Raw genomic sequence first — 25,343 nt, 5'->3', positions numbered from 1 at the left:
GCCTGTAATAAAAGCTCCTCCATAATATAACTTATGGCAAGAGTTTACTGAATTTATTAATTTTTCAATTTCCGAAATGCATTATCATTTATTTATTAAATTGTTAGGTGAAAATACATAATAGTTTCCATGTTAAAAATGACTTTCTAAATAATCTTATTATTTAAGCACGGTTCATAAAGTGCAGAAGTACAAAAAAAAATCAACCCATATATTTAATTAATTTTGTAAAAGAAGTTATTAAAAATAACAAAAGACAAAGGCGACTTATGTTTTCATAAAAAAATTAAACCACCTTTTATTTCTATTTTACTTAGACTCTTATTAATATAACTTCTCTCTGCCTATATATGGAATGAATAATTGGGTAGGCTAGACTCTGGAACAACAGGAGGGGCAACTAGTCTAAGAGGAGGAAAACTGAAGAAAAACCTGAGGTTTGTTGTTCATTGGTGTGTTGGCATTCATTTGCACCACTTCTATCCGAAACTGCCAGAAGAGTAACAGTATCTATTGGCACAATTTTGAATACATTTTTTATGAGGCGACTGTGAGGTGGCCAACTTAGTTATATTATAATCCTAGAAAATTGTAAAATTTTCATTAAAAATCATTATTTGAGAGATTGATAGTAGTTTTAGAAATTCATATTATTTGGATTCTTAAGACTACTGTTTTTATCCTGAGGTTTATTTTCACAAGATTTCGTTTGATGTAACCTTCGACCTTCTTCAGGTGTATCTTCTTTTCCATTTCATATTAATTGATGTCAGTACCAATTTGATATTATGTTTCTGAATTTTTCATTGATTATCGTATTATTTTGGATTCTTTAAACTACTGTTCTCATCTTGAGAGTTATTTTTCCAATGTTTTGGTCAATGTAACCTCCAACATTTTTCATTTTCGTATTCAGAAAAATTCATAAATGTAATCTCAAATCGGTATGGACCCGAATTCATATGAAAATCGAAAGCAAAATACACCTGAAGAAGGTCGAAGGTTGCATCGACCAAAACGTTGTGAAAATAATGGATATTAAAAAGCTTTCAAGATGAGAACAGTTGTCTGAAGAATGCAAATAATATGAATGACTAATCTGCATGCCAAACATTCAGAAACATAACTTTAGACAGTTCATGCCTTACAAGTTTTTCATGAGTGCTTTAAATCAAAACACATTATACAGAAAATTAAATTTTCAGAATTTATAAATATCAGATTTACAATCTCTTATTGAACAATAACAGTAACTTTAGTTTAAAAAATAAAGATAAATCGTGCCAAAGCATAAGGTTAATCCTTATTTTTTATAGACCAAAGTTATTGTCTGTTTAGTAAGATATTGTAACTCTGATATTTATAAATTCTGAAAATGTCATCTTCTGTACAATGTGTTTTGAAAAACTTTGAAGACATAAACTGTCTAAAGCTACTCTCAGCATTTCAATAAATTGATTTTTTATTAAAAATTTTACAATTTTCTAGAACTATAAATAAGTTTTGTTGTTAAACCGGCTAAATTTTAGTTAAGTTCTAGTCAAATGGTCAAGCTTAGTTTAAGGGCCAAAGTATCATTGCTACTAACTTGGAGTGCTCCAGCAGCACTTCCATGGTATTTTTTATATATATTTATCAATTCTACATAACATTACTCTGAACACTAATGATACTAATGAAGCGTTTTATATTAATATATTTAATAAAAGCTGATTTATTTTAGTAAAGCGTTTCCAAATAAAACATTCTTTCAATAAAAACTTATCAAAGAATTATTGAAAGAATTTCATCAAACTAAGCTGATCAAAATTGAGTGACAGTTTCTATTTTGTTTTTAAGTTTTACGCTACTATCAGTATTCACTTATTTTCTAAGTAATATAACAAGTCATTTTGAGATATTAACACCTAGAGAATGGCAATTCAACTGAAGTGTGTGTGTGACTTAACTGCCTATACATAGATTGACCAATCGAATATGTGCATGCCAAGAGAGGGTTTAATCTAAAACTTTCTACAAAATTGTCTAGTACCAGTTTGAAGAAAGAAACAAACAGACCAAACCAAAATGTTGACAATGCTATGCAAAACTATGACATCCTTGATTGGTACTTTTGCATCGATAAAAACATTCAAGTCTTAACCAATTTTCTATCCATTCAACCGAAGGATGCACTATCAACTGCAAACACTAAACATAGCCAACTATCCTTCTGTAACAACAGCAACAACATTATGACTATGTTGACCTATGTTCAATGCAAACTCTATTATCATCATCAGCATCATCAGCAGCAACTACAAGCAAGCATCAACATACCAATAGCACCTAAATAGGATTGCTATACTTTCTTATATGATGTTTAACAGAATTCCTACCAAACTGGATAACTTTTTCTAATGTATTTATTCTCCTTTTAAGTGAACTTTCAATGTACAACATGTCCTATGAGTATACACTTGCAACCACAGTAAAATCATAACATTTTTCTTATGAATAAATATGATTTATGTTAATGATTATTTTTCTTTTTTATGTACTATTTATTTTGATTTTTTAACAGGACCTGCAACAATATGATTCAAATATCTTTTGTGCACCTCTAGCATAAATATTTGAATAAGCAACGTTAATTGAAAGATCTTAACCAACAATTTGCTTTTATTAACCGCTAGCATGGGCGCCCGGCGTTGCCCGGGTGTTTGGATGTGTATGTTGAGCAAAAAAAAAAATAAAGTGGTAGTAGGAAGGCAGGCTCAAACCCGTACCGCAAAGGAGGAAAAGAACGGGGTAAAACCTAACGTTTATGCTGTTACGACCACCGCCAAACCGGAAGCGGCATTTTTTAAAATAAAGGCTAGACAATCTAAAGGAGAGGATAACTTTCAAAAATATCAGCGAAAAAAGTTACCCCCCCCCCTGTAGAAAAGTGCCTAGTTGAAGGGGAAGGTATTAATGTTTTCAGCTAATTTTTCAATATTTGTTGTGTGAAAGATCGAACTTTAAAACGATACTGATCTTGGTAAAATCCGTCGCCTCTATTGAAAGTTTAAGGCAGACATGCAGACATACATACATACATACATACATTTATATATTGCTAACTAAAAATTTTCGACCAAAACTGATGAAAAAGCTTGCCCTATCTCTGAATACTCTTTATGTAAAATTTCAAATATTTAGATCAGAAATTGTCTGAGTAATTTGGAAGAGACCGCAAAGGTCAATTTTTTAAAAACTTTGACCCCTATTACGACCCCTTAAAATTTATTGTTTTGGGCTCAAATCAAGTTCTTAAGTTAGATCCATGTCCAAGGAACCTATATCTAAAATTTCAAGTGCGTAGACCCAAAATTGTCGGAGGAGTTTGGTAGAGTTCTCAAAGGTCATATCGTTGAACTTTGACCTCTTAATCGCTAAATTTCTGGCCCAAAACCGATCACATCGATTTTCCACAATCTCATTAACATGTATATCAAATTTCAAGTCTGTAGAGTAAAAATTGACAGAGTTATTGTGTAGGGAAATGTACACAGACACAGATACACAGATACAGAGACACACAGATACACAGACACTTTCACTTTTATATATATATAGATAATGTACCCATTAATATTCGTTCAAATAGTCTTATTGTCATTATTATTGTCTTCTTCTTCTTATTATTATTATTATTATTATTGTCTTATTATTATTGTCTTATTGTCATTGTCATTATTATTACTATCTGTGATCTTTGAATTGCTGTAGATAGGTTACTTCAACCAGTAATAATTTTGAATTTAAATGTTAATTACCAAATCGATTTTTGTCTTTCGACTAGGCTCTTGCAAGCATGAGTATGACCCCACAACCAATCAAAAACCTTGATGCCCTTTCCCAAAGCCCAGAATTGTTAAAACGACGTGAAAGTTTTGGTTCAAATACAGGCTTCAACCCACTCATTTATGGCAATGATGTTGACTCAGTGGATGTTGCAACTCGGGTTGCTATGGTAAGTATGAATTGTAAATGTTTTCTTCCATTTTTCCATTTGCAAAACAATCACCTGATAATTAAGCTTATATTATCTGACTTGTTCTCTGAAAACATTAACTTTACCTTGCGGAATGTTTTCCATTTTTTTTCTCTTTCTTTCTGTCTCCTTAATTATTATTATTACTCTGATCCATTTCTTTAGCTTATTGCAGCCTTTTTAGCTAATATGTTATTAGCGGCTCAATTTTTCTCCAGGCATTCAAGACTAAAAGACATTTGTAATTTTGTAACTAGCAAAGACATTCGCTAAAAAGGCCATAAAGGTTATCAAAGCAGTAAAATGACTATTCAAAATTACAGCATTGTTGAAAAGTAGAAGTATCCATTATAATTTTTACCATTTTAAAAAATAAACCACACAAAATAAGGTGGTTGTTATCGTGTCATACTGATGGTGATGCAAGGTAATACTTTCACACTTAAGCCACACAATCATTCTATCATTAATGTGTTGCATGGAGAGAAATGTTATATAGTGTGGTCAGGGTTGTATATATGATGCATATTTATTGACGTGTACATATATTTATGCATCAATCCATTTGATCGTCCACATATGAATGTGTCTATTGATCGTCTAGTGATTGTCTAAACAGGATATATAACAATTTAACAAAAGGGGATGGATAATAATCTCCGGGGTTTTACATTGGTCAATGGAGAAACATACCTTATCCGTCTGGGTTGATTTTGATTTGATGAATCCTTGGAAAAGATGTAAACGAGGATTCATATGACCTGGAGCCTTGGTGGTATTTACAGCAGCTTTATTTACCAATGTTTCCCCCCTTTGGAAAGCTGCAATGCTAGTCTTAAACTTTTACTATCGACATTTTCCTCTGTTATTACAGTTCACGGATCATCTTTCTTCCTCTGACTACTGACTGGGTCTGCTCTCTCTGACTCCCAACTCTTAACTAACTGATACATGTATTTCCAACCTATCTCATTACATCATTTTGTTTATGTTCTAACATTCTTTCTCACCAAGTAAACATTCTTGTTTGTGCTAGTTATGAAAACATTCCTTTCTATTAAAACATTTTAACATAAATCATTTTATCTCTAAATATTTATTTCGCTATGATAACATTCTTTTTAACATTCTATTTTTACAAAAATTAATAATGAGCATCATAATAAACATCGACCAGCACACCTTTCGGTGTTACTCGGTCAATATCCAACAGAAGTATATGAGAATAATGTAAATTGTGAATATTAAAGACAGGCTTAAATCTGATGACTTCAGAAGAAAATTAGATTATGATAGTATAGAGAAATGTGTGCAGAACAGGAGACTTTATTGGTATGGTCATGTTGAAAGAATGGATGAGTTCTTGGGTTAGTATTTATAGAACACTTGAGGTATTAGGTCAGAGCAAAAGTTTTTGCCTATTTAAAATTTCATATTGAAAATGAAAAACTGTTTTTGAAAATCTTTATTCATAGCAGTAATGACCTTTGCCCTTTATAACTTGATCTATATGTCTTGCTTGTAAAATTCTTTATTTTAACCTGGAAATCATGTGAATAATTTTGTAATCCTTGAAATAAGTGATAATCCAAGTTGGTCAGGAGAATAGATAGGATGTGGAAAGAGATCCCAACCAAATTCTCCTTGGAGATGTTTGGTCAATATTGCTGTGTGAAGCCGAGCATTATCATAATCGAAGATGACTTCTTTTCTATTAACTAAAGAAGGTCGTTTTGGGGTCAAAACGAGTGAAAATATTGCAGAAAAATGTAAATGATGCTTTAAAAATTTGAAGGAAAAAGCTATAAATTAATCGTGGTAATGTTTTAGCAAAAACAATATGCATGAAATGAATTACACTGGTTTAAAATACCTCTTTTACAAGCTGGAAAAACTTTTGCACTTATAGTAGGCAAAGGTCAAGAGAAAAATTAGGAGAAAGTGATAAATTTAAGAGAAAAAAAAGGATAAATAAAGACCTGACCAGAGATAAATTAGTTTTTCTAAAAGCCATCCAGCACATGCCAACACGTAAAACAGATGTTAAACCAAACAGAATGATGATGATGATGATGATGATTATGAGTTAAAATATTCAAACGCGTTTGATGTATTTTTGGAATAAAATGCATTGCATTAATGTTCTATATAATATGAAAGACATTTTAAAAAATTATAAAAAAGATAATGTTTTTCTGAATTAAGCACACTGCATTCCCCATTTTTTTTTTTTTTTTTTTTTTTTGTGGAACATGAAACTAAACGGAAGACATATACAGTAGCATCCAAAAGTTAAGGGCTAGTAAAACCTTAGCAAGTTTAACCATATATTTGAAACAAATACACACGAACAACAAAAAATTACTTCACAATTATATAGATAACATGTATATCTTCAATGGGTCATAATTTCGTTAGCCTACACTAAGTATTTTTTGAATAACTACCATTTTAAATAAAATTGTTCAAAATTTGTGTGTCCAAAAGTTAAGGGCTAACACGATTGCGGCTTTTGTCCTTGCTGTGAATGGCTGAAATTACCAACTAACTAGTATTTGGTAAACAAACCCTTGCTATTTATGACTTATTGACACCTCTTGGCACAGGAATCCACCAATTTCTTGCAAAACGCTGGCGTTATCGCACTCCATTCAGCATGTAAGCACTGCCAGAGTTCTTCTTGATTTTTTGGGCACTGAAATTGAGCACGTTCACCAGCTATTTTCCAGATATTCTCAATAGGATTAAGATCTGGACTCTGAGGGGGCCAACGCATCGTTTCAACTTCTTCCTCGTCTAAAAATGTTTTTACTTTCTTAGCAGTGTGACAAGGAGCGTTATCCTGCATGAAAATTGTAGGTTGATAGAGCGACAACCGAAGACTAGGAACTGCATGCTGCCGTAGAATCTGCTTATAAACTTCTGCATTTATTCCACCTTGCAGACGAATCAGTACTCCACAGCCTGCAGCTGACATAACGCCCCCAAACCATTACACTTCCTCCTCCAAATTTCACAGTTTTTTTCACGCACTTAACCTCCAATCTCTCACCAGTTCTTCGCCGGACATACGTGTTGCCATCAGATCCGATAACGTTAAACTTCGATTCATCACTAAAGTGCACACGGGACCAGTTTTCGGTTGTCCACACAACGTGTTCTTGGGCAAAAGCGAGGCGGAGTTTCTGATTCTTTTTGAAGATAAGAGGCTTCCTTGCTGGCACTCGAGATTGCAATCCAGAAGCATGCAACCGGCGTGTAACAGTTTGCCGAGACGCTTGAACAATAGACCTTTGCTTTAGTTCTCGAGATATTTTAGCAGCAGTGTTAAATCTGTCTTTAAGTGACATTTTGACAATAAGACGATCCTGTTGAGCAGTTGTGATTCGAGGTCTACCAGATTTTGGTGCAGCTGCCACTGATCCTGACTGCTTGAAATGTGCCACAATACGCTTTACTACACTAGGAGACCTTCCTACGGTGTCAACAATCTCAGAAGTTTTCTTGCCATTACTATGAAGATGAATAATTAGCTGTTTTTCTTCGACAGAAACGGGACGACGTTGTTTTGCTGCCATGTTGTACTAGTGCGATACAAACACTCATTTCTTTTACTCAATTACAATAATTTTAATGTTCTTTAGTAAAAATTTGAAGTAGGATTATTCATAGTACCTGTCTTACACCTATACAGTACCTTACTGTTATAATAATTAAAGATTATACCGCCTAGCCCTTAACTTTTGGACCACGAGAATTTGGACAAACTTTTGTGTTATTGGTCATAACTTTAAAAATATCCAACGGATGCTTATTAAATTTAGGCGAGACATGAGTGATGAGTATATCTATAAGTATATATGCATATTAAGTATTTTAAATGAACGGTTTTTCTTAAAAAGTACTTAAACTTGTCTTGAAACTACTAGCCCTTAACTTTTGGACGCTACTGTATCTCATTATGCATTGGCCTCAATCTATGACAACACTAATTAGCCAAACTGCATCATTTTACTAAAGTCGTTACTTCCATTACTTTTCAAATTTCTTTTTCTTGTACATGTTATTTCTTCATCAAAAGATTTATGTAATACTAAAACTTTGATAAGTTGCTTGCTTGTTTGCATATTGAATATATTAGATTGTGGGAAGAAGAGTGAATAAGATGAGGATAGGAATAGAGGAATTGATAGCAGTGTTGTGATATGTTAATTTCTTTCTCTTCATTTTATATTTTCTGTGCGGGGCAGTGTTTGCTTGTTTTTTGTTTTACATACAAGATCTCATATCAGTTCATGAGATCTTATATTTATGAAAAGACTAAAATGTCATTTCCTTTTAGTCAGCATCTGTTCTTTCTGAACTACCCTGTTTTTCTTATGTCAGATAAAAGCTTTGAGATCTAACAAGAGAGAATCTTTTGTTACAAGCAGTAGTGTAAAAGGAGAGGAAGAAAATTACATAACTGGGAGAAGTAATAAGTCAGTTTGTAAACGGTTGTCAGTCTGGTTAGTTACCATGACAACAAGGGTTTTTGATTGACAACAGCGTTTGAAAAAGTGTTTATTTTTTATTTATTTATTTTTTTTTTTTTGTAACTGACATTTCTGATACTTTTGTGAAATTCCATTAATTTTCCCTTAAATTGAAAGCAGATGGTAACTTTATTCTATAACTTTACCTACTTAGTCAGTTGATGGTACAAATCTATACATTAATATACCAGCGTTTAACCAATCGGTCGCTTAGTTAGCTTTTAAAAGATTTATATAAGAAGTCACAATGTTTTATCATATGATTATGGATATATATTTTTCTTTCATAAATTCTGTCTCCATGAGTTTTCATTTTATGATATATCCTGTATTTTATCCATAATCTCTCTTATATATATGTATAGACAGCATTTTTTCTCTTTAAAAAAAAAAAAGGATGTAAATTATTCAAAACTAGTTAGATTAATTTAACCCTGACGATGAATTCTGAAGGATTAGAAAGTACTTGGACTTATGATAAATATGGTGATTACATCAGCCAGTTCCTGCCAGAAATGAAAACTGCTATTCGTAAATTGGAAAGGATCAAAAATAGAATTAATAGACAAAGAACGTCTATTTTATTTTATGAAATATATATATATATATATATATATATATATATATATATTATATATATATATATAGCCTGACGATTTCCTATGGAGATGAAACATGGAAGCCACTATGTAACTTAATTGCCTTAAAATATTTCCATAACTTACTACTACGCATATTTGAATAATATAAAGATAATTATTTTACCTTAGATTCTATTGTGATAAGGAGGATCAGATAGGTATTGGCGATGAAGCATTATTATAGGAAATAATGAAATGATGAAGAAAAAGGTAAAGTTAAATACTTGACAAGTTTATTAAATCATCAAACAAAGAATATAATAAAATGACCTTTAATCCATTATCATGACGCTTCAGTATGGCTAGACACAGCAACTGTATCCACACTGAAATTCAAAACATAAACGCCAGATTACTTTCAATTGTGATCAACGATGCCGGATATTTTCACCAGCACCAACAAACTCTCTACTAACAATAAAGGAAATTATAGAGCTTTATCTAATTATATTGTTTACATAATTTTTCGACGCTACTGGGAATCTAACAGAACTATATTGCTTTATGCTCTGTGAAAATCATTATCTTTCCTTACAGAGTACTTAAGCCATAAGCAGTGAACATATATATATATCCATAGACAGCTGTTTATTCTTTTATTCTTTTATTGTGGACTAAGTCAGTGCAGGAAAGCATATGAAGTTTCCTTCCGGTAAACTTCAACGAATCCTCAGCTAGAGCAGGCAATCAATCGATTTGATTGAAAAATGGACGATTTCACTAATTTCGACGATGACAAGAAAAATATAGCAGTGTGAAATATTTGTTGATCATAATTCAATCCCGGGCAACGGCGAGTCTCCCTGTTAGTATATATATATATATATATATATATATATATATATATATATATACTAGACTAACCGTGAGCCATTGGGTCAGTATGTTATAAACCGGAAAGTGAGTTACATCACTCGTTACAAGGTCATTTGAGTTTTATAATTATATAGATATATAAGAGAAAAGAAATTAAAATAAAACTAAAAGTTTAATTTCTTTTCTCTTATAATAAGCTCTACTCTCTATTATTTGTGTATTGAGCTTTTTTTATTTGGTTGAGCTTAAAATATCTGTATATAAATACTTGATATTTGTATTAGATCGAAGTTTACCATTGCTTATATCAGGGAAGCATTACAGCTCCTTTGATTTCACTATATATATATATATATATATATATATATACTCTGCTTTTACTTCAACAATGCTCGATATATGAGTACAGCTTAGCTTAATCGCCATATACATTTTATAACTTACTAACTAGCTCTACCTACGTATTGAGCACTTTTGAAGTAAATACTTAAAGTTTACGCATAAATCTATACTTTCGTATATTAATTTTATGTGAGTAAATTAAGTAGTTATATATATTCTCTGCTTTTACTTCAACAATGCTCAATATATGAGTACAGCTTAGTAGTAGCATATTGATATGCTTATGACAAGTGTTATATACGGAAACATTTGTTTCATCTCAAAAGGCTACAGCTGGTGGAAAAAATTGTAGGCTTTATTCAATTCATATTATGTTTCGGTATGCTTAATACTATCTTCAGATATGCAAAAATCAGAAGAAAAGATGTTATTTTTTTCTTTTAAATATGTTATTTTTCCCTCCAATGTTAAAACTAGTACCCCAATGATATGTGCACTCTATTTAATTGTTAATTTTACCATATTATCAAACTAACTTTCTACACAGCTTTTTTTTTTTTTTTTTTTTTTTTTAGAGAAAATCGTGTTTGTGCCTATTTTTAAAATGACATCATATAAAAACTTATAAAAGTGTTTTCTCATTCCATTAACTGTAAAACTTTTTCGCTGACGTTTTAGTTTCTATTAAGTGTATTCATTACAGTAATCTTCAGGGATTGAATAATACATAAAAGTAATAACCATATAATTGAATATAAAATAAACAGAATCTCTCGACAGGCTTTTTGAATGAAAGAACGCTCTGAGAATGGTTGGGGGGGGGGGACTTCAGGTTTGTACAGGAAACTTGGAAACAAAGGCAGCTTGTCGATCAGAGAAGTTTCTCCCTGAAGACGTAGTTGTCACCCTGTTAATAAAGCTAAGTTGGAATAAGTTTATGAGGTTTTCTTTGTTGCTTTTTCTGCTATTCTATTTCAGCAAACTCAACCAGACCAGAGAAATATCCACATTGGGAAATACCTTGGGGAAATATTAACCAACTATCAATAGCCATAAATCTGCAAACGGCTTTTAGAGTTTGTCAATAGTTTTGTTCAGATTAAATTGATGGTAAAGAAGCAAAATTTTTGCTCTCCTTATTTGTATCCTCCAAAGATTTACATCATCAATATTTGTATGCATTTATTTTATGCATTTTTTTGTCTTCAATATTAATAAGAAAGCATTTATATATTTCCACTGTATGTGTGTCTGTTAATTTGTTAGTATTATCGTTTTTCTTTCTTTTTTTTTTTTTTTTTTTTTTTTTTTTTCAAACTTAATACTGCATGAATTCAAAAATATGATCGAGCCATACTTTTTTAATGTAAAAAACTCTGGTTTGTCCACAAGAAAGCTAAAATGTTTAGAAATAACAGAAAAAATAGGAACATTTTGCAATTGTTCAAAGTTTTATTCACTATTTTTTACTTAAAATCTTTTAAAGTTTAGAACTAATAGTTATTTCTATCAAACAAGTAGGAAACACTAGCAAAACTAACATCCTCACCCCAATTGGCAAAAATTTGTGAATATCTAAAAGTATACTATTTACTTTTCTCTCCAAAACTCAACAAAAGTTATGATTAATTTACATTATTCAAGTAGTAGTGATAACAGGGAGATAAAAACGCATTGTTTAAGTATTTAAGAAGTCATTGTAGAGGGGGATAACTCATGTTTTACTCAAGTAGTAGTAGTCACAGGGTGGATAACATGGCTTACTTATTCAAGTAGTAAATGTTTGGGGAGATAATGTGTGCTTTATTTATTCTAATGGTCACATAAGGAGGGAGTAACTTATGCTTTATTTGTTTTGTTTTTTCTTTTCTTCATTTTAGTGTTACAATGAAGGCAGTGCCTTTGAGTAGAAGAGAAAAGAAATGTAAAACTTACGGATTGGACTTCCCACCCTGAAGAGGCTATTTATAAATGAAATATTGGACTTACAACAAAAAAAAAATAATAATAAATAATTATTTTATCATTATATGAGACACTTAAAGGTTTTTCAAATTTCTTATTTAAATTTTATTTAAAAATAAGTGTCTTCAAAAAGTGTGAGACCATTTTTTCCTTTAGATATAGTTTTATTATTATTATTATTATTATTATTATTATTATTATTATTATTATTATTATTCATAACTAATAATTACATTATTTTTACCGTTTAACAATTTCATTTCTACTCCATTATACATATTGAAATCAATTGTGTATCATTTTTGTCGTTTGAATTAAACGCTTTTACGTTGCAACATTAAAAAAAATATTAAAAAACACAATCTTCTTCCACAAACGGCTAAAATAATTCACGTGAACTTTTTCGAACATGATTGCTAGGAATGAACGCTGTCAACGCTACAAATCTACAGTTCTTTCAATGGTTTTCTTTTTCTTTTTCATTTCGATAATTTTTTTGTGACCAAGAGCAGAGGTCCGCTTGAAATATAAAAAATAACAATAAAAATATTAAATACAAAAAGTAACATCGTTTTTCATGCTTCAAAAACCTCACAACCTTTAAATCACTATCCTAGAAGCATACGTGGACTTTTAACATATTATTATTACTATTTTATATATATATTTTATTATTATTATTATTATGAAATAGTATATATATATATTATAATGGTAACACTTTTGAGATTATAGGATTATAAGTAAACACTTCCTATGCACAACGTTTACATTCACAACTTACAGTTACTACTAAAGCTTATTCTTAGCCCATGAAAAATACATTTTACCCCGTTTTTACAATTCCTATTTTGTTCCTTGTCGGATATACTCTCTCAAATACATTATCCCACTGAGAAAGTAACCAAGACTTGCATTCCAATGCAAATCTCTTCTCTTTTGTAACCCAAACTCACTGCTTTCTTTTCTTTTTTGAGTAATTTTTTCGTATGAAGCCCATTTAATATTTGCCTTTCACCATATTACTATTATATGCATAATACATTATGATTAGATTCACTTAATAAATGGTCCCTTATTCTTAATCGTTTATTAGAATAACAGTTTAACCTGAAACTACAAGCTCATGATACATATTATGATTGCATACACCTTGTTTTAAAAATCATAAAAAATATAAACACCTCAGCTTGCACCAACATAGCCGACTTTGCACACGACTAACATGTAAACAAATTGTGTTCTGCCATATAATCATACTACAATTTCACAATACTTTTAGAAAAGCTTACAAAATATTCCTTGCCCATAGACTGACAATGGACATCCACAAACATTCTATTCATAAGCTTCTAGTATACAGTGAGCAGTACGATAGCCCAAACACATCCATTTACCTACTAGCAGATCTCTTTGCTTCTATACAACTACATAATTTATTCAGGCACCTACAACAACCTTACAAATTCTCTTTTACTAAACAGAACCAGGAATGTGTGACATGTTTCGGCATAGTATTTGCACATTGCATTACTACTTTCACCGTATTTAAACTGATTATGTTGTTTGATTACCTTATACACTCTGTTTACACAAATAACGGAACATGTTATTTTCTCTGTTTTATACAATTAACTTTGTTGTGGTATTTCTGTTTCTTACATTTTTAGAAACATAACAACTGAAAAAACATGCAAGGAATAACTCCATTAAAAACAATTATCCATGTAAGGAGAAGAGTACATTATCTTGCCTTTTGTAAGATTTATTTTTATATAGTTTTACCTTGGGGAGAAGCACTTTTTCGCTTGACCCACCTAAATTTTTAAGTGAATATACATATTGTTTGTCTATGGTACTTCTCCCCATTTTAATAATAGATTTTAAAATCATGATGTCTATTTTTAAACATGTGCTCCTATTACGTTCATTTTATATAACAAACTAATCAACCACTATTTATTACTTACTTTTTAAGCTGTCCAACTGTTGAATTTTTATTGGAGAGGGGGGAGGGTAGTAAAAATTTACACTTTTTAGGGGAATTTTCAAGTTTTTGTATTCTGTACATTGTTAGATGAAAGTACAAAATATACAGTTAGAAGAGTAACTTTTTTTAAACTTTGGTAACATTCTTTAAGGGGAAAAGTAGGTAAGATACTCAAACTTTTTCAGGAGGGATTACGATGTGTGAGTTAACTTAATTTTTATCAGTAGTTTTATTCATTAAATGTTAAATGAAAGTACAGAATAGTTAATTATGCCTTTACCCTCCACATATTAAGAATGGGTTTATAAATAATAATATTAAGAAAGAATACTTAGTATTTTTTAGTTAGCATTTTTTTAAATTCCCGCAGGCAACGCCCGGAAACGGTTCCTACTAGTATTTTATTTTTAGCTTTTGTTTTTAGCAATGCACGTGTTGGTTATTTCTTTCCTATACAGGAGGTCAACATTTTGTTTGCTGTGTTTTAGTTTGTATTTTTATATGTCTAAAAAAAGAGAAAACGATGATAGAATTGTAATTTCATACACACAGTCATCACTATAGATTTAAAAGCAACTATGGTAACAAGGTACACAATGTGATACATGAAAGGGTCAAACTACAAGACATAATTCCTTAAGAAAGAGTACAGAGGTTCTGTACTGTGATTGTGACCCTCTTGAGATATTTCAAAAGTAATGGACATACCAGATGTTGGGCCGCATAGTCACTTTTTTATATCTATAAATTTAACAGCTGAGAATCATGTGGAAGTCTCTAAGTGTCGTCTACATGATATCTATATATATTCCAGCAGAGGAATAGAGCAAGTCAGTTAATTTTTTTTCTGTAGTTCTCAGACAGATGGCCCATTGAACTCTAAAATAATTGACTGTTTGAGGTCGCCATTTTGTGTGTGGTGTTATCATAAATAAACGTTGGTTTCAGAAGAAAGAAAAAATGCAATAGTGAAGAAATAGTTGCATTTACATACGTATGCATTTATTCATCAATAAACAGTATATTGAAAACAAACATGATTTATAGAAGTGTGTAATGTGGCATATGATCTAATATGCAAAAGAACGACAGATATCTTTACTTTTATATAAAAAGCACTTTGTGTGTGTGTGAATTTGTTTCCTATGGGCTCCACAATAGTTGGGCTGATATTTATGAAATTTCACGCAAATATACTTTATGTATCAGGGAGTGTTTTTAAGTAGGTTTTCTATCAAAATCTTTCTGATGACTATCAAAATCGATAATCGATAAATCCTATTAAAAAAGAAATAGTCTAATTTTGAACAAAGGCCTTATAAAGCCTAACATCACAAGTGTATTTGAGAAGTTTTATCACTGTACAAGCAGAAGGGCCCAGCATATGAAATCAACACTAGGTTCTGTGATAAGGCAGGGGAGCATCCAAAAACGTTTCGAACACAATTGAACCATGATAGGTGACATTTGCATTTTAAACTTTAATTTAAGCTATTAGGTTGAAAAGAAAGCACTTGTAAAATTTTTAATTTTGATTTCAAATGATGTATTTTCAAATAAGTTTTCATAATTATACCTTTACTTTGTATATCATTTTAAATAGCGTTTTTCGCTCTTTTTATTCTTTTTCAACTACAATCGTTTTAAAACAATTATGTCTTTTCAGAACGTTGAATATAAGATGAAAAAAAAAGCAAATTCGCACAATTTTCTTATTTCAATTCAAGCTAGGCCAAAAAGCTGCTGAAACAGCTTGTAATATCAACAAAGCGTTTTGTGCAGGAACCACTACTTAATGCACAGCACAATAGCTCTTTAAGAAATTTTGTGGCAGTCACAAGAGTCGAAGATGATGAGCATAGCAGTTGGCCATCATATGTTAACAATCAATTAAGAACTTTAGTCGAAGCCATTCTATGCTCAACTGTTAGAGAATTTGTTTCTGAATTAGATGTAGTGTATATAATGATTTCCAGCCACATATGGAAGATTGGAGAGATAAGAAATCTTGATAAATGGGTGCCTCATGAATTGACCGACAACCAAAAGAAACACTTATGAGGTGTCTTTTACACAACAAGAATGACCCGTTTCTCGATTGAGGTGTGACTTGTGATGAAAAGTATGCTTTTTATGACAACTGATGATGCTCACCTCAGCTTGGCTCAGTTGTTAGACGTCAACAAAGCTCTATGACACTTCCTGAAACCAGAGTTGCTCCAAAAGAAGCTCATGCTGACTGTTTGGTGGTCTGTGACTGGTCTCATCCATAACAGTTTATTGAATGCAGGCAAAACCCTTACGGCAGAGAAGTACTGTCAACAAATGGATGAAATACATCAGAAACTTCAACAACAACATCCAGCATTAGTCAACAGAAAAGCCCAATTCTCTTCCCTGAAAATGCCTGACCACACATTGCTAAACCAACCCTGCAGAACTTGAATGAGTTAAGTTACGAAACTTTGATTCATCTGCCATATTCACCAGACCTCTCACCAACTACTACATTTTCAAGCATCTTGATAACTTTCTGCATGAGAAATACTTAAAAAACCTAAGCAATATGATCGCCACCAGAACACAAGATTTTTACGTTACTGGAATAAATACACTTGTTTTGTGTTGGCAAAAGTGTGTTGATTTTGATGGTGATTATTTTATAAATTTTTGTTTGAGGCCAAATATGTTCATCTGAACTTAAAAGTTAAACACCGCAAGAACTTTCTTGTCAACCTGATATTATGTAAAAATAAATTTATACAGTAGGTTCTCTGTAATGCAATGTAGACTACAATGTATTATGGACTAAGGCACTGCAGGAAAACATGTGAATTTTTCTCCCAGTGCACTGCAGTAGATCCCTCAACTAGAGCAGGTAATCGATTTGATCAAAAAATGGGCAAAGTTGTGGAAAATTTGTTAATTCTTATTCAATCTCGGGCAACATCAGATCTTCCTGCTAGTGAGAAATAAAAAGTAAAAATATTTCAGTATATTACATCTTAGAAAACCTACGCCAGTAAGTAGTAGTTAAGTTAATATGAATTTTGATAAGGGTCACCTTTAGTGCCTGTCATGATAACCTATCTGCAAACAGAATTGAGACAGAGACAACAGTTCAAATTGAAAACAAAACAAATTTGAATAATGACAATGATATTATTTTTTTGAGCAAAAGAAACTAAAGATTTTAAAATCAGTCTTTCCATTGGAAGCATGCGAATGAGATATGTCCAATAATGTAGAAATAATCTAAGCTGAATTTTACCTTCAGTGTCTGTCCATTGCATCATTCATTGCTTAAATTAGTAAGTAAATACTTTTAGTTATGTAGTTTCTCTCTCCTTAAGTTTATTCTCTCCAATATTACCCTGAAGAAATCAGTAGACATCTTCTTTGTGTCTCTAACATATATGAGCGAAGGAAGAGGGTTTTACAGTGTCTTTTTATTTGCTGCATCTTCGTTTTTTTTTTTATCTTTGCCAGGATAGTTATTATCTCTACTATTATATAAAAGAAACTATGTGCATGTGAGTTTTCTATGGACACAAGAATGGCTGGGCCAACTTTTGAAATTACATACAAAGGTACTGATATGTCTGGGAGTGTTCTTAAATAGATTTTGCATTAGGATGCACCTGATAAGTATCAAAAACCGATAATCAAAAAAATCCAATTAAAGAAGGAAATCTGATTTTTACCAAAGTTAACACTTTTATATAACCTAACATCACAGATGCATTTGAGAAGTTTTATCACTGAAGAAGCAGAAAGGTCCAGCCTATAAAATCAACTATAGATTTTTTTATAAGACGAGCACAATCAAATGAATGTTTTTATTTAGAGCACAATTGAACCATGATACTTGACTTTTGCATTTAAAACTTTAAGTGAGGGCGTTACTTACAGATAATTTTATTAAATACACAGTATATTCTCTACAGTGCAATGTAGACTACTATGTATTGTGGACTAAGGCACTGCGGAGAGTCATGTGAAGCTTCCTCTTGGTGCACTCCAGAGAGGGGGTTTCTAACTAGAGCAGGAAATCAATCGATTTGATTAAAAAATGGGGGATTTCACCGATTTTGATAACTATAAAAGTATGAAAGGATGGATCATTTGTTGATCCTCATTTAATCTTGGACAACATCGAGTCTCCTTGCTAGTATTATGATAAATTTACCTTTTATTTTAAAGAAATTGCATGTCTGTTTAAAAAAAAAAACTATTGACTAACAAATTTTTTTTAATTTATAGGATGTGTTTAGATCTTGAATGAATATTTCTTTTATGTTTGAAAGTAAATGTTAACTTAAATTTTTTCCAGGTCCGCTTTTTCAACTCTCCAAATATCCTTGGAAACTTCAGTGAACACACTCGAACACTACGACTTTACCCACGACCTGTTGTCGCTTTCCAACTTCATAGCTTCTTCAAATCTCGCCCTGTAAAAACAGCTTTCACAGCAAAACTCGCAAGGACACAAGTAAGTATTTTTTCCTCATCACAAAACATTTTTACTTTTCAACAGTTCATCTACGAATGAATCCAATTAGAAATATCAAGATTTTTAAAATGTATTTTACATACCACGCACGGAGTGTGTTGTATGAAAAATACTTCAGGAAGTGTCGTGGAGCTTCTTTATATCTTTAAAAACTTTTCTATAATTTCCCCAAATGAGTTCATCAATTAGTATAATTTATTTGGTGATGAGGCCGCACTTTGAAAGTTTAGTAGAGTGAAAAGTCACTCCTTAGTAGGCATTACTCCCAGGTCCAATCTGACCTAAAATGATAGAACATCTCAAATCTATCATTTGCAGACTATTATTAAATTTATTATTATTTATTATAATTTAAAATTATTCACCCATGAAATAAATCAATCAATGAATATTTAAAGATATTATGAATTGAAGCATAAGAACATTTACTAAAACAGAGTTGATGAGCCATGGAAAAAACTATGTAATTTTTTTAAAATTAATTAAAATAATTAAACCAAACAGGAATATACACTATGAATACTATTTTTATTATTATAAAACTATCTATATTTACTCAGTATTTCGTGTCTCTCAATTTTTTATCTTATGTTTTTATATTTTTTATATTAACAACCTGAGGCATAAATACACTTTTACCAAAATAACTGGATTTAGCATTAAATTGCCCCAAAAGAGTTATTGTTATATTGTGCTCCAATGGTGTTCATATCAATGTTGTGTGATTCGGTGTGACGTGTTACTAATGTCTATAGTGGGTTTCTTCACTTTCTGAACCATATGTTCTTATATATATAATCAGAATTTAAAATCTGTGATTTGAAAAAGTTAAATTTCAAATATAGAAATTTTATTGTATGCAAGACAAAGAATACAGTTTAGAAAAATATATTCCCTTAATCCATGGGTTTTCAATGTTTATACATCTCCTCAGAGGAAAATATTAGCAAATATTATAAAAGGTTTTCACCTGATAGGTAATAAACATAGAAAATTAAATTAAATGTTTTTAAATTTTTTAAATCATTTTAGCTACATAGAATAAGGGAAATTGTATATTGATGCTGCAAAAAAAGGACATTGAACTTCAAATCGAAAGTGCATGCTAAATCCTGTAATGGAAGTTTTTGGTATTCGGCAGGTAAAAAGATCTAATGCGTATTGTAATAAATCCAAGGAAGCTGGTAACAATCCAAGATATATAAACTGTCGATATACCTGTTTTTCTGCTGTCATTTCCCTAGAAGATATTTAGCCAATCTTGGGGAGAAGGATTCTGTGTAAACGTAGATGTTTCAAAGAGAGACCAAGATGCTGTGTGTTTTTAATATATAAATATTTGTTTATTTCTCCCAAGTAGTCGACATTTGCAGAGGAGTGTTTAACAATCTTTACTTGGGTATTTAGTTCTTACACATCCCACGTCTGAGACTCTCGCCCTCCCCCCCCTCTCTCTGGAGGAGACACCTTTCAGACCATCTTCTGTTGACGTCTTCAATCCAACTCAACTATTTTCCCAGCTAACCAGAACACGACAGACAAACAGGTCGTTCCGGTCAGCTATTAGACTTTTGGTGCAAACTTGTCCAGTTTACAATTTTCACATGTTTTGACAATTTTATCAAAACATAGTTTACATCTCCTCGTTTACTTTGCCAGTAAGATAGATAGATATAGTGATCAATACATAGATAGAAAGATAAATAAAACTAATTTCTCTTCTGTTCCTCAACTATATAACAATATGCCATAAAGCAAAACAAACCAACTAATCACATTTTTAATAAAGACAGATACATTTTAACTGATATTTTTTAACACAATTCACATATGCCAGACATATTTTTGTTATGAGAGAGTGCCCGTTGTACGGCATAATCACATGGACACACCGGTTCTCGTTAAATCACCAAAGTTAAGCAACATTAACATTGAGCCTAATCAGTACCAGATGGATGACAAATTTGGGGATTTCAGGCGTTATGGGGATGTCGACACCTTCCTGCAAGTGTTGCAAAAACCTAACATCATCATCTCTCTTCATGGGGATATACATGCATCTGAAGACCACTTGTGAATTTCATACTCCCATGGAATTTCCTCCTTTGGAGGAAGTCGGTTAAACCCACATAGGGTTGGTGCCGTTTTCATTCCATTAGAGTGACCATTGAATTTTTGGTGTATAGAAATAGAGAACATCCAAGCAAGAGCCATATGAGAATGTGCCAAAGTAAAGATTCCAGTGGTGTGTCATAGACCTTTTTTTTTTTTTTTTCTTTTTTTACACAGTGGTCACCACTTATCAAGGCCCGGAAGCCACTCAGGGATAAGGGTTATTGCAAGTACATTACGTTAGTGTGGAGATTTGATGAAGTGTTTACTTAAGGGGGTGGTTCATTAAGAATTTGTTAACGTTGGACTTGAAGACATCCAAGTTGTATATATATATTATAGGTGTATATACAAATCAAATGACAAGATAAACTTTTACAGATTTTAAAAATTATATATATATAATTTTTTAAAAATTTTATAAATAAAATACCTTAGAGATTTTTAGAAAGTTTTCAAGGATTTATAAAAAAATTAAAATCTGCTTTTTGTATGGAAGACCAAAAGTGCCACCTGCCGCAATGTTACTTGATGCATGTTTGCTGCAACATTCATGGCCACCTTTACTCAATTCCTCAAAAGAGCAAAGAACAAAACACAATGTTACTAACACAAAAATAGTATCACTAACCTTTGAGAATGAGATGATTAAATAGTGCTGTTATAAGCCTGAGTTCACCTATCTGACATTTAAAAACTACAAATGTTCTAGTTAACTATTCCTCTATAAATTTGAACTTAGACTATTTAACTTGCCAACATTTACCTAGGATGCGTGGAGTGCCCCCCCCCCCCCGTACACACAACATCCCAGATGAATGCAGACCATGCATGACAGTCCACAGCAACCAAAATAGTTCTGTGCAGTCAGTCATGGGACAAGCAGTAGGTTGACATTGGCTTCTATGGACTCTGTTAGACTATTTAGTAACTGTTGAGCTCTTCAATGGAATTCTGGCTGCATCTTCCTTGACATTGAGACATTATCTCCTTTGTAAAATAAGAATATTTGATATCTTATTGTATTTTTTATAGCAATGTATGTATTGTCTCTTCTCCTACACACAACCACCATATAGAATATGTTTTTTGTTGGCAGTACAGACAAGATTGAAATATAAATGCAAAAAGACAATGATAAAGAAATGGTTGTTTGTATATATAATACAGATATTGTCTATTTAGGTAGCATTTTTACATTTAAGTAAACATTGTTAAAAATAATAGAATTCTACTGATTAATTATACCTCTTTTTATTTTTTAATGATCATTTTGTGTTCAAATCAGAAAAATCCATGCATGTTCTATATGTATCACAAACGTTTGTGATTCTTCATCGAATCATTATGTAATCTAGCAAATGAACTAAAAAAAGCTTGAGAAAAAAGATAATTTCACCATGTAGCTGAGAAAGGGGTACATAAAGTCAGATACCAACAGCACGTTTTCACACTGTTCCAGGAAATATGTGAACAGTTTATATTTCCCAACACCAGAACAGTGTGAATTTATTTTCTTTACGTCTAACTGACATTTTTTGTATTTTAACACAAAAAAAAAGATCATTAGAAAATTAAAAAAAAAAATAAAAAATATTATTAAGCATAGAATTGTTATTTTTAAAATGTCTGCTTAACTCAAATAAAACATACTAAATAAAAGTGAAAATAACAGTAGCTTTTAATTAAAAAGTCTACATTAATAAGATCTAAACAGAATTGAAATAAACATAAATTGCTAGGGTAAACAATTTATAGAGACATGCATGGGTGCTGTAAATCTGTGACCAGTAAAAAAATGGGCTTCATTGAATATATATATAATCGAGAAAGTATAACAAATTTGAATCTTGCACATGCATGGAGCAGTTATTTTTTATGTATTTCATAATAGCACATGCTCTCCATTGTTGCTTAATATAATTCAGGAGAGATAACTTTAATATGGTTCAAAGAATAGAGCTCTTGACTATTCTGCAACTTTTTTTGTTACCATATTTCGGTTGATTCCATAGAAAACATTTTCACTATTCTATCATTATCCAAAAAACAATTCCTCATTTGTGGTTTGTTTTGGGGATTTTTTTTCTCTCTCTTTTTTTATTTTTTTTATTAAAAAATTTTTTTTTTTTAAATGCAAACCATTTTAGTAGCTTTATTTAGATTCCAAGTGTGAATCATGCAGCGATAATTTTGTTCCTCATAGTGGCTGAACTCTTTTGTAACATCATATAATATTCTACCAATCATGGCTTTGAATATGGTCTTTTTTTTTTACTAATGGATTAGCACTTATTAAGACCTAGATGCTACTTGAAGATAAATGCTAAAAATAACAATATTCTGTTGCTTCATTATGCATTTTAATTTACAAATTTTTAATGATCATCTTTTTTGTGTTCAAAATAAAAAATTTTGTCAGTGGAACGATGACAATAAGAGAATTTAAAAAAATAGGTTTAATGGGCACAATTTAATTCTCCAAGAGAACAACTCAACAAGTATTTGAAGTTCATATGGTAGTCAGTTTCGAAGCAACCTCATACTATTTTGTTCCACACATAGGATGTTCCAAGAAAGAAACTTTGTTCATGGAAGTTTCACCACATTTTTTTTATTAACAACCAGAAAGTGAAATTAAACTTATATTGATCAAGTTACAAGAGAACGACTTATGTTAGGTTTTTTGTTGTGAATAAGTAACTTTGTCAACAGTTTTTTTTTCTGATTTTGTCCATTTGCTAGTTTTTACTATGAAATATGAGAGATATTGCTTTCTTCACATTTAGATTCACGGTTGAGAAAGATTGGAGAATGAGTTGCCCAAAAAATTCATCATTATAAATATGAATGCATCCAGTGGTTTATGAAAAAAAAAACTGTGATAATGTTTATTATATTTTTTATGCTTACAAATCATAGGCTGGATCCTAAAATCTGTTGTTTTTATGAATGTAATGTGATATCAACTGTGTACATAATTCTTAATTAGAAATGCGGATAATGAAGATATATAAGGTTGACACTAGAGTTTCTATAACACACCATTGCTTCTGTCATTGTTTTGTTGCTATTATTTGAGTGAGGAAGATGTAAATCATATTAACCTCTGGTCGTGGGTTTGTAATAAAATAACCATTTTGTTGACGGGTTATTTTTCACATTTATCGTTCTCTGCTAAAAGCCATGAGCATCCTCACTTGGATCAATATTTCTCAGTCTGTCATCTTTTTTGGAGTCTTGTTACATATGCTTATTTGAGGCCTTATTACATCTGGCATTTTGGATCTTGTTACATCTGGTAATATTCAGTATCATTTCTCATGACTTGTCTGGATCTCATGAATAAGACCAACTCAAAACAGATTATTTTTGTATAATATAAATAATTTTTTACAAAAACTGTATAAAATCGAATATGCTTGAGTTTTTTTTTTTTTTTTTTTTTTTTTTTGCTTGGTAAATGATAAAATTTTAAATACTTTTTAATTGGTGTAATATAGTGATCAAAACAACTAACTACAAAATCAAAATTAAATCTCTCTCTCTCTCTCTCTCTCTCTCTCTCTCTCTCTCTCTATATATATATATATATATATATATATATATATATATATATATATATATATATATAATTTCTCTAAAAATATCAAAATAACTGAAAAATTTGATAAACAGTGAGTTACAGTTATATGTAATTCATCTACAATAAAGTGTAAAAATGTGTGTGAAAATTAAGAAGTTAAAAAGTTAAATAAACATAAATGCAATCAAATCAAACGCATGTGCAAAGTCTTTATTTAGCAAAAGACTTAAAAGACATAAAATTTTAATTGAAAATTATTTTTTTTAAAATATATAATCAATAAAAATGGGATAAAAAGGGAAAGGTAAACAGAATGCAAATACAAACAGAAACAAAATAGATATTGAAAAAAAAGCAAAGAAAGGATTGGTCAGAAAAAGGTTTTCAAGTCCAAGTTATTGGATAATTAAGTCATAACCAAATCATTAAATTGATATTAAAGAATATTTAGACAAACCCTTTTGTTTCTTCTCAATTTTCTATATCTGTATCTTTCTATTTTGGCATTAAAAAATCCACCGATATTTGATATCACTTAATGTAGACAAACCAAACCAGACATATTAAATCTACATATATAAACGACTATATGTCTGTCGGTCTGTCTGTCCTCATATTTTCAAACACTATATCATATTTTCAAACACTATATCCTTTGAAACTAAAAGTCGCAGAGCGGCGTTAGGGGCCTCAAATGATTAGATTTTTTTATGGGCCTTTCTTTTATGGGTCGTTAGCCGGTTAAAATTGTTTTAAAGGGGTCTAAAATGGGTAAAAATTGAACAAAACGTTATACATTTCGTACATTCATCTAAGTTTATAAAT

General features: G+C 31.0%; 1 protein-coding gene across 14 annotated transcripts in view; it reads left to right on the top strand.

The window, feature by feature from the left end:
- Positions 1-25,343, top strand: part of LOC145303656 (MAP kinase-activating death domain protein-like) — a 602,561-nt gene that overhangs the window by 299,650 nt on the left and 277,568 nt on the right. For all 14 annotated transcript variants that reach the window (XR_013873756.1, XM_080145234.1, XM_080145231.1 and 11 more), the window contains 2 exons: positions 3,827-3,997; positions 18,641-18,799. Coding sequence is in view for 13 of the 14 variants with exons in the window: in XM_080145234.1 (XP_080001360.1) it covers positions 3,827-3,997; positions 18,641-18,799 (330 nt within the window). In the remaining variant the exon portion in view is untranslated. The remainder of the gene's footprint in view (positions 1-3,826; positions 3,998-18,640; positions 18,800-25,343) is intronic.

Source organism: Euprymna scolopes, chromosome 19 (assembly GCF_053919585.1).
Source record: "Euprymna scolopes isolate OS-2025 chromosome 19, ASM5391958v1, whole genome shotgun sequence".
NCBI lineage: Eukaryota > Metazoa > Mollusca > Cephalopoda > Sepiida > Sepiolidae > Euprymna > Euprymna scolopes.
The sequence above is the reverse complement of the archived record's forward strand: the minus strand, read 5'-3'. Positions and strand labels throughout refer to the sequence as shown.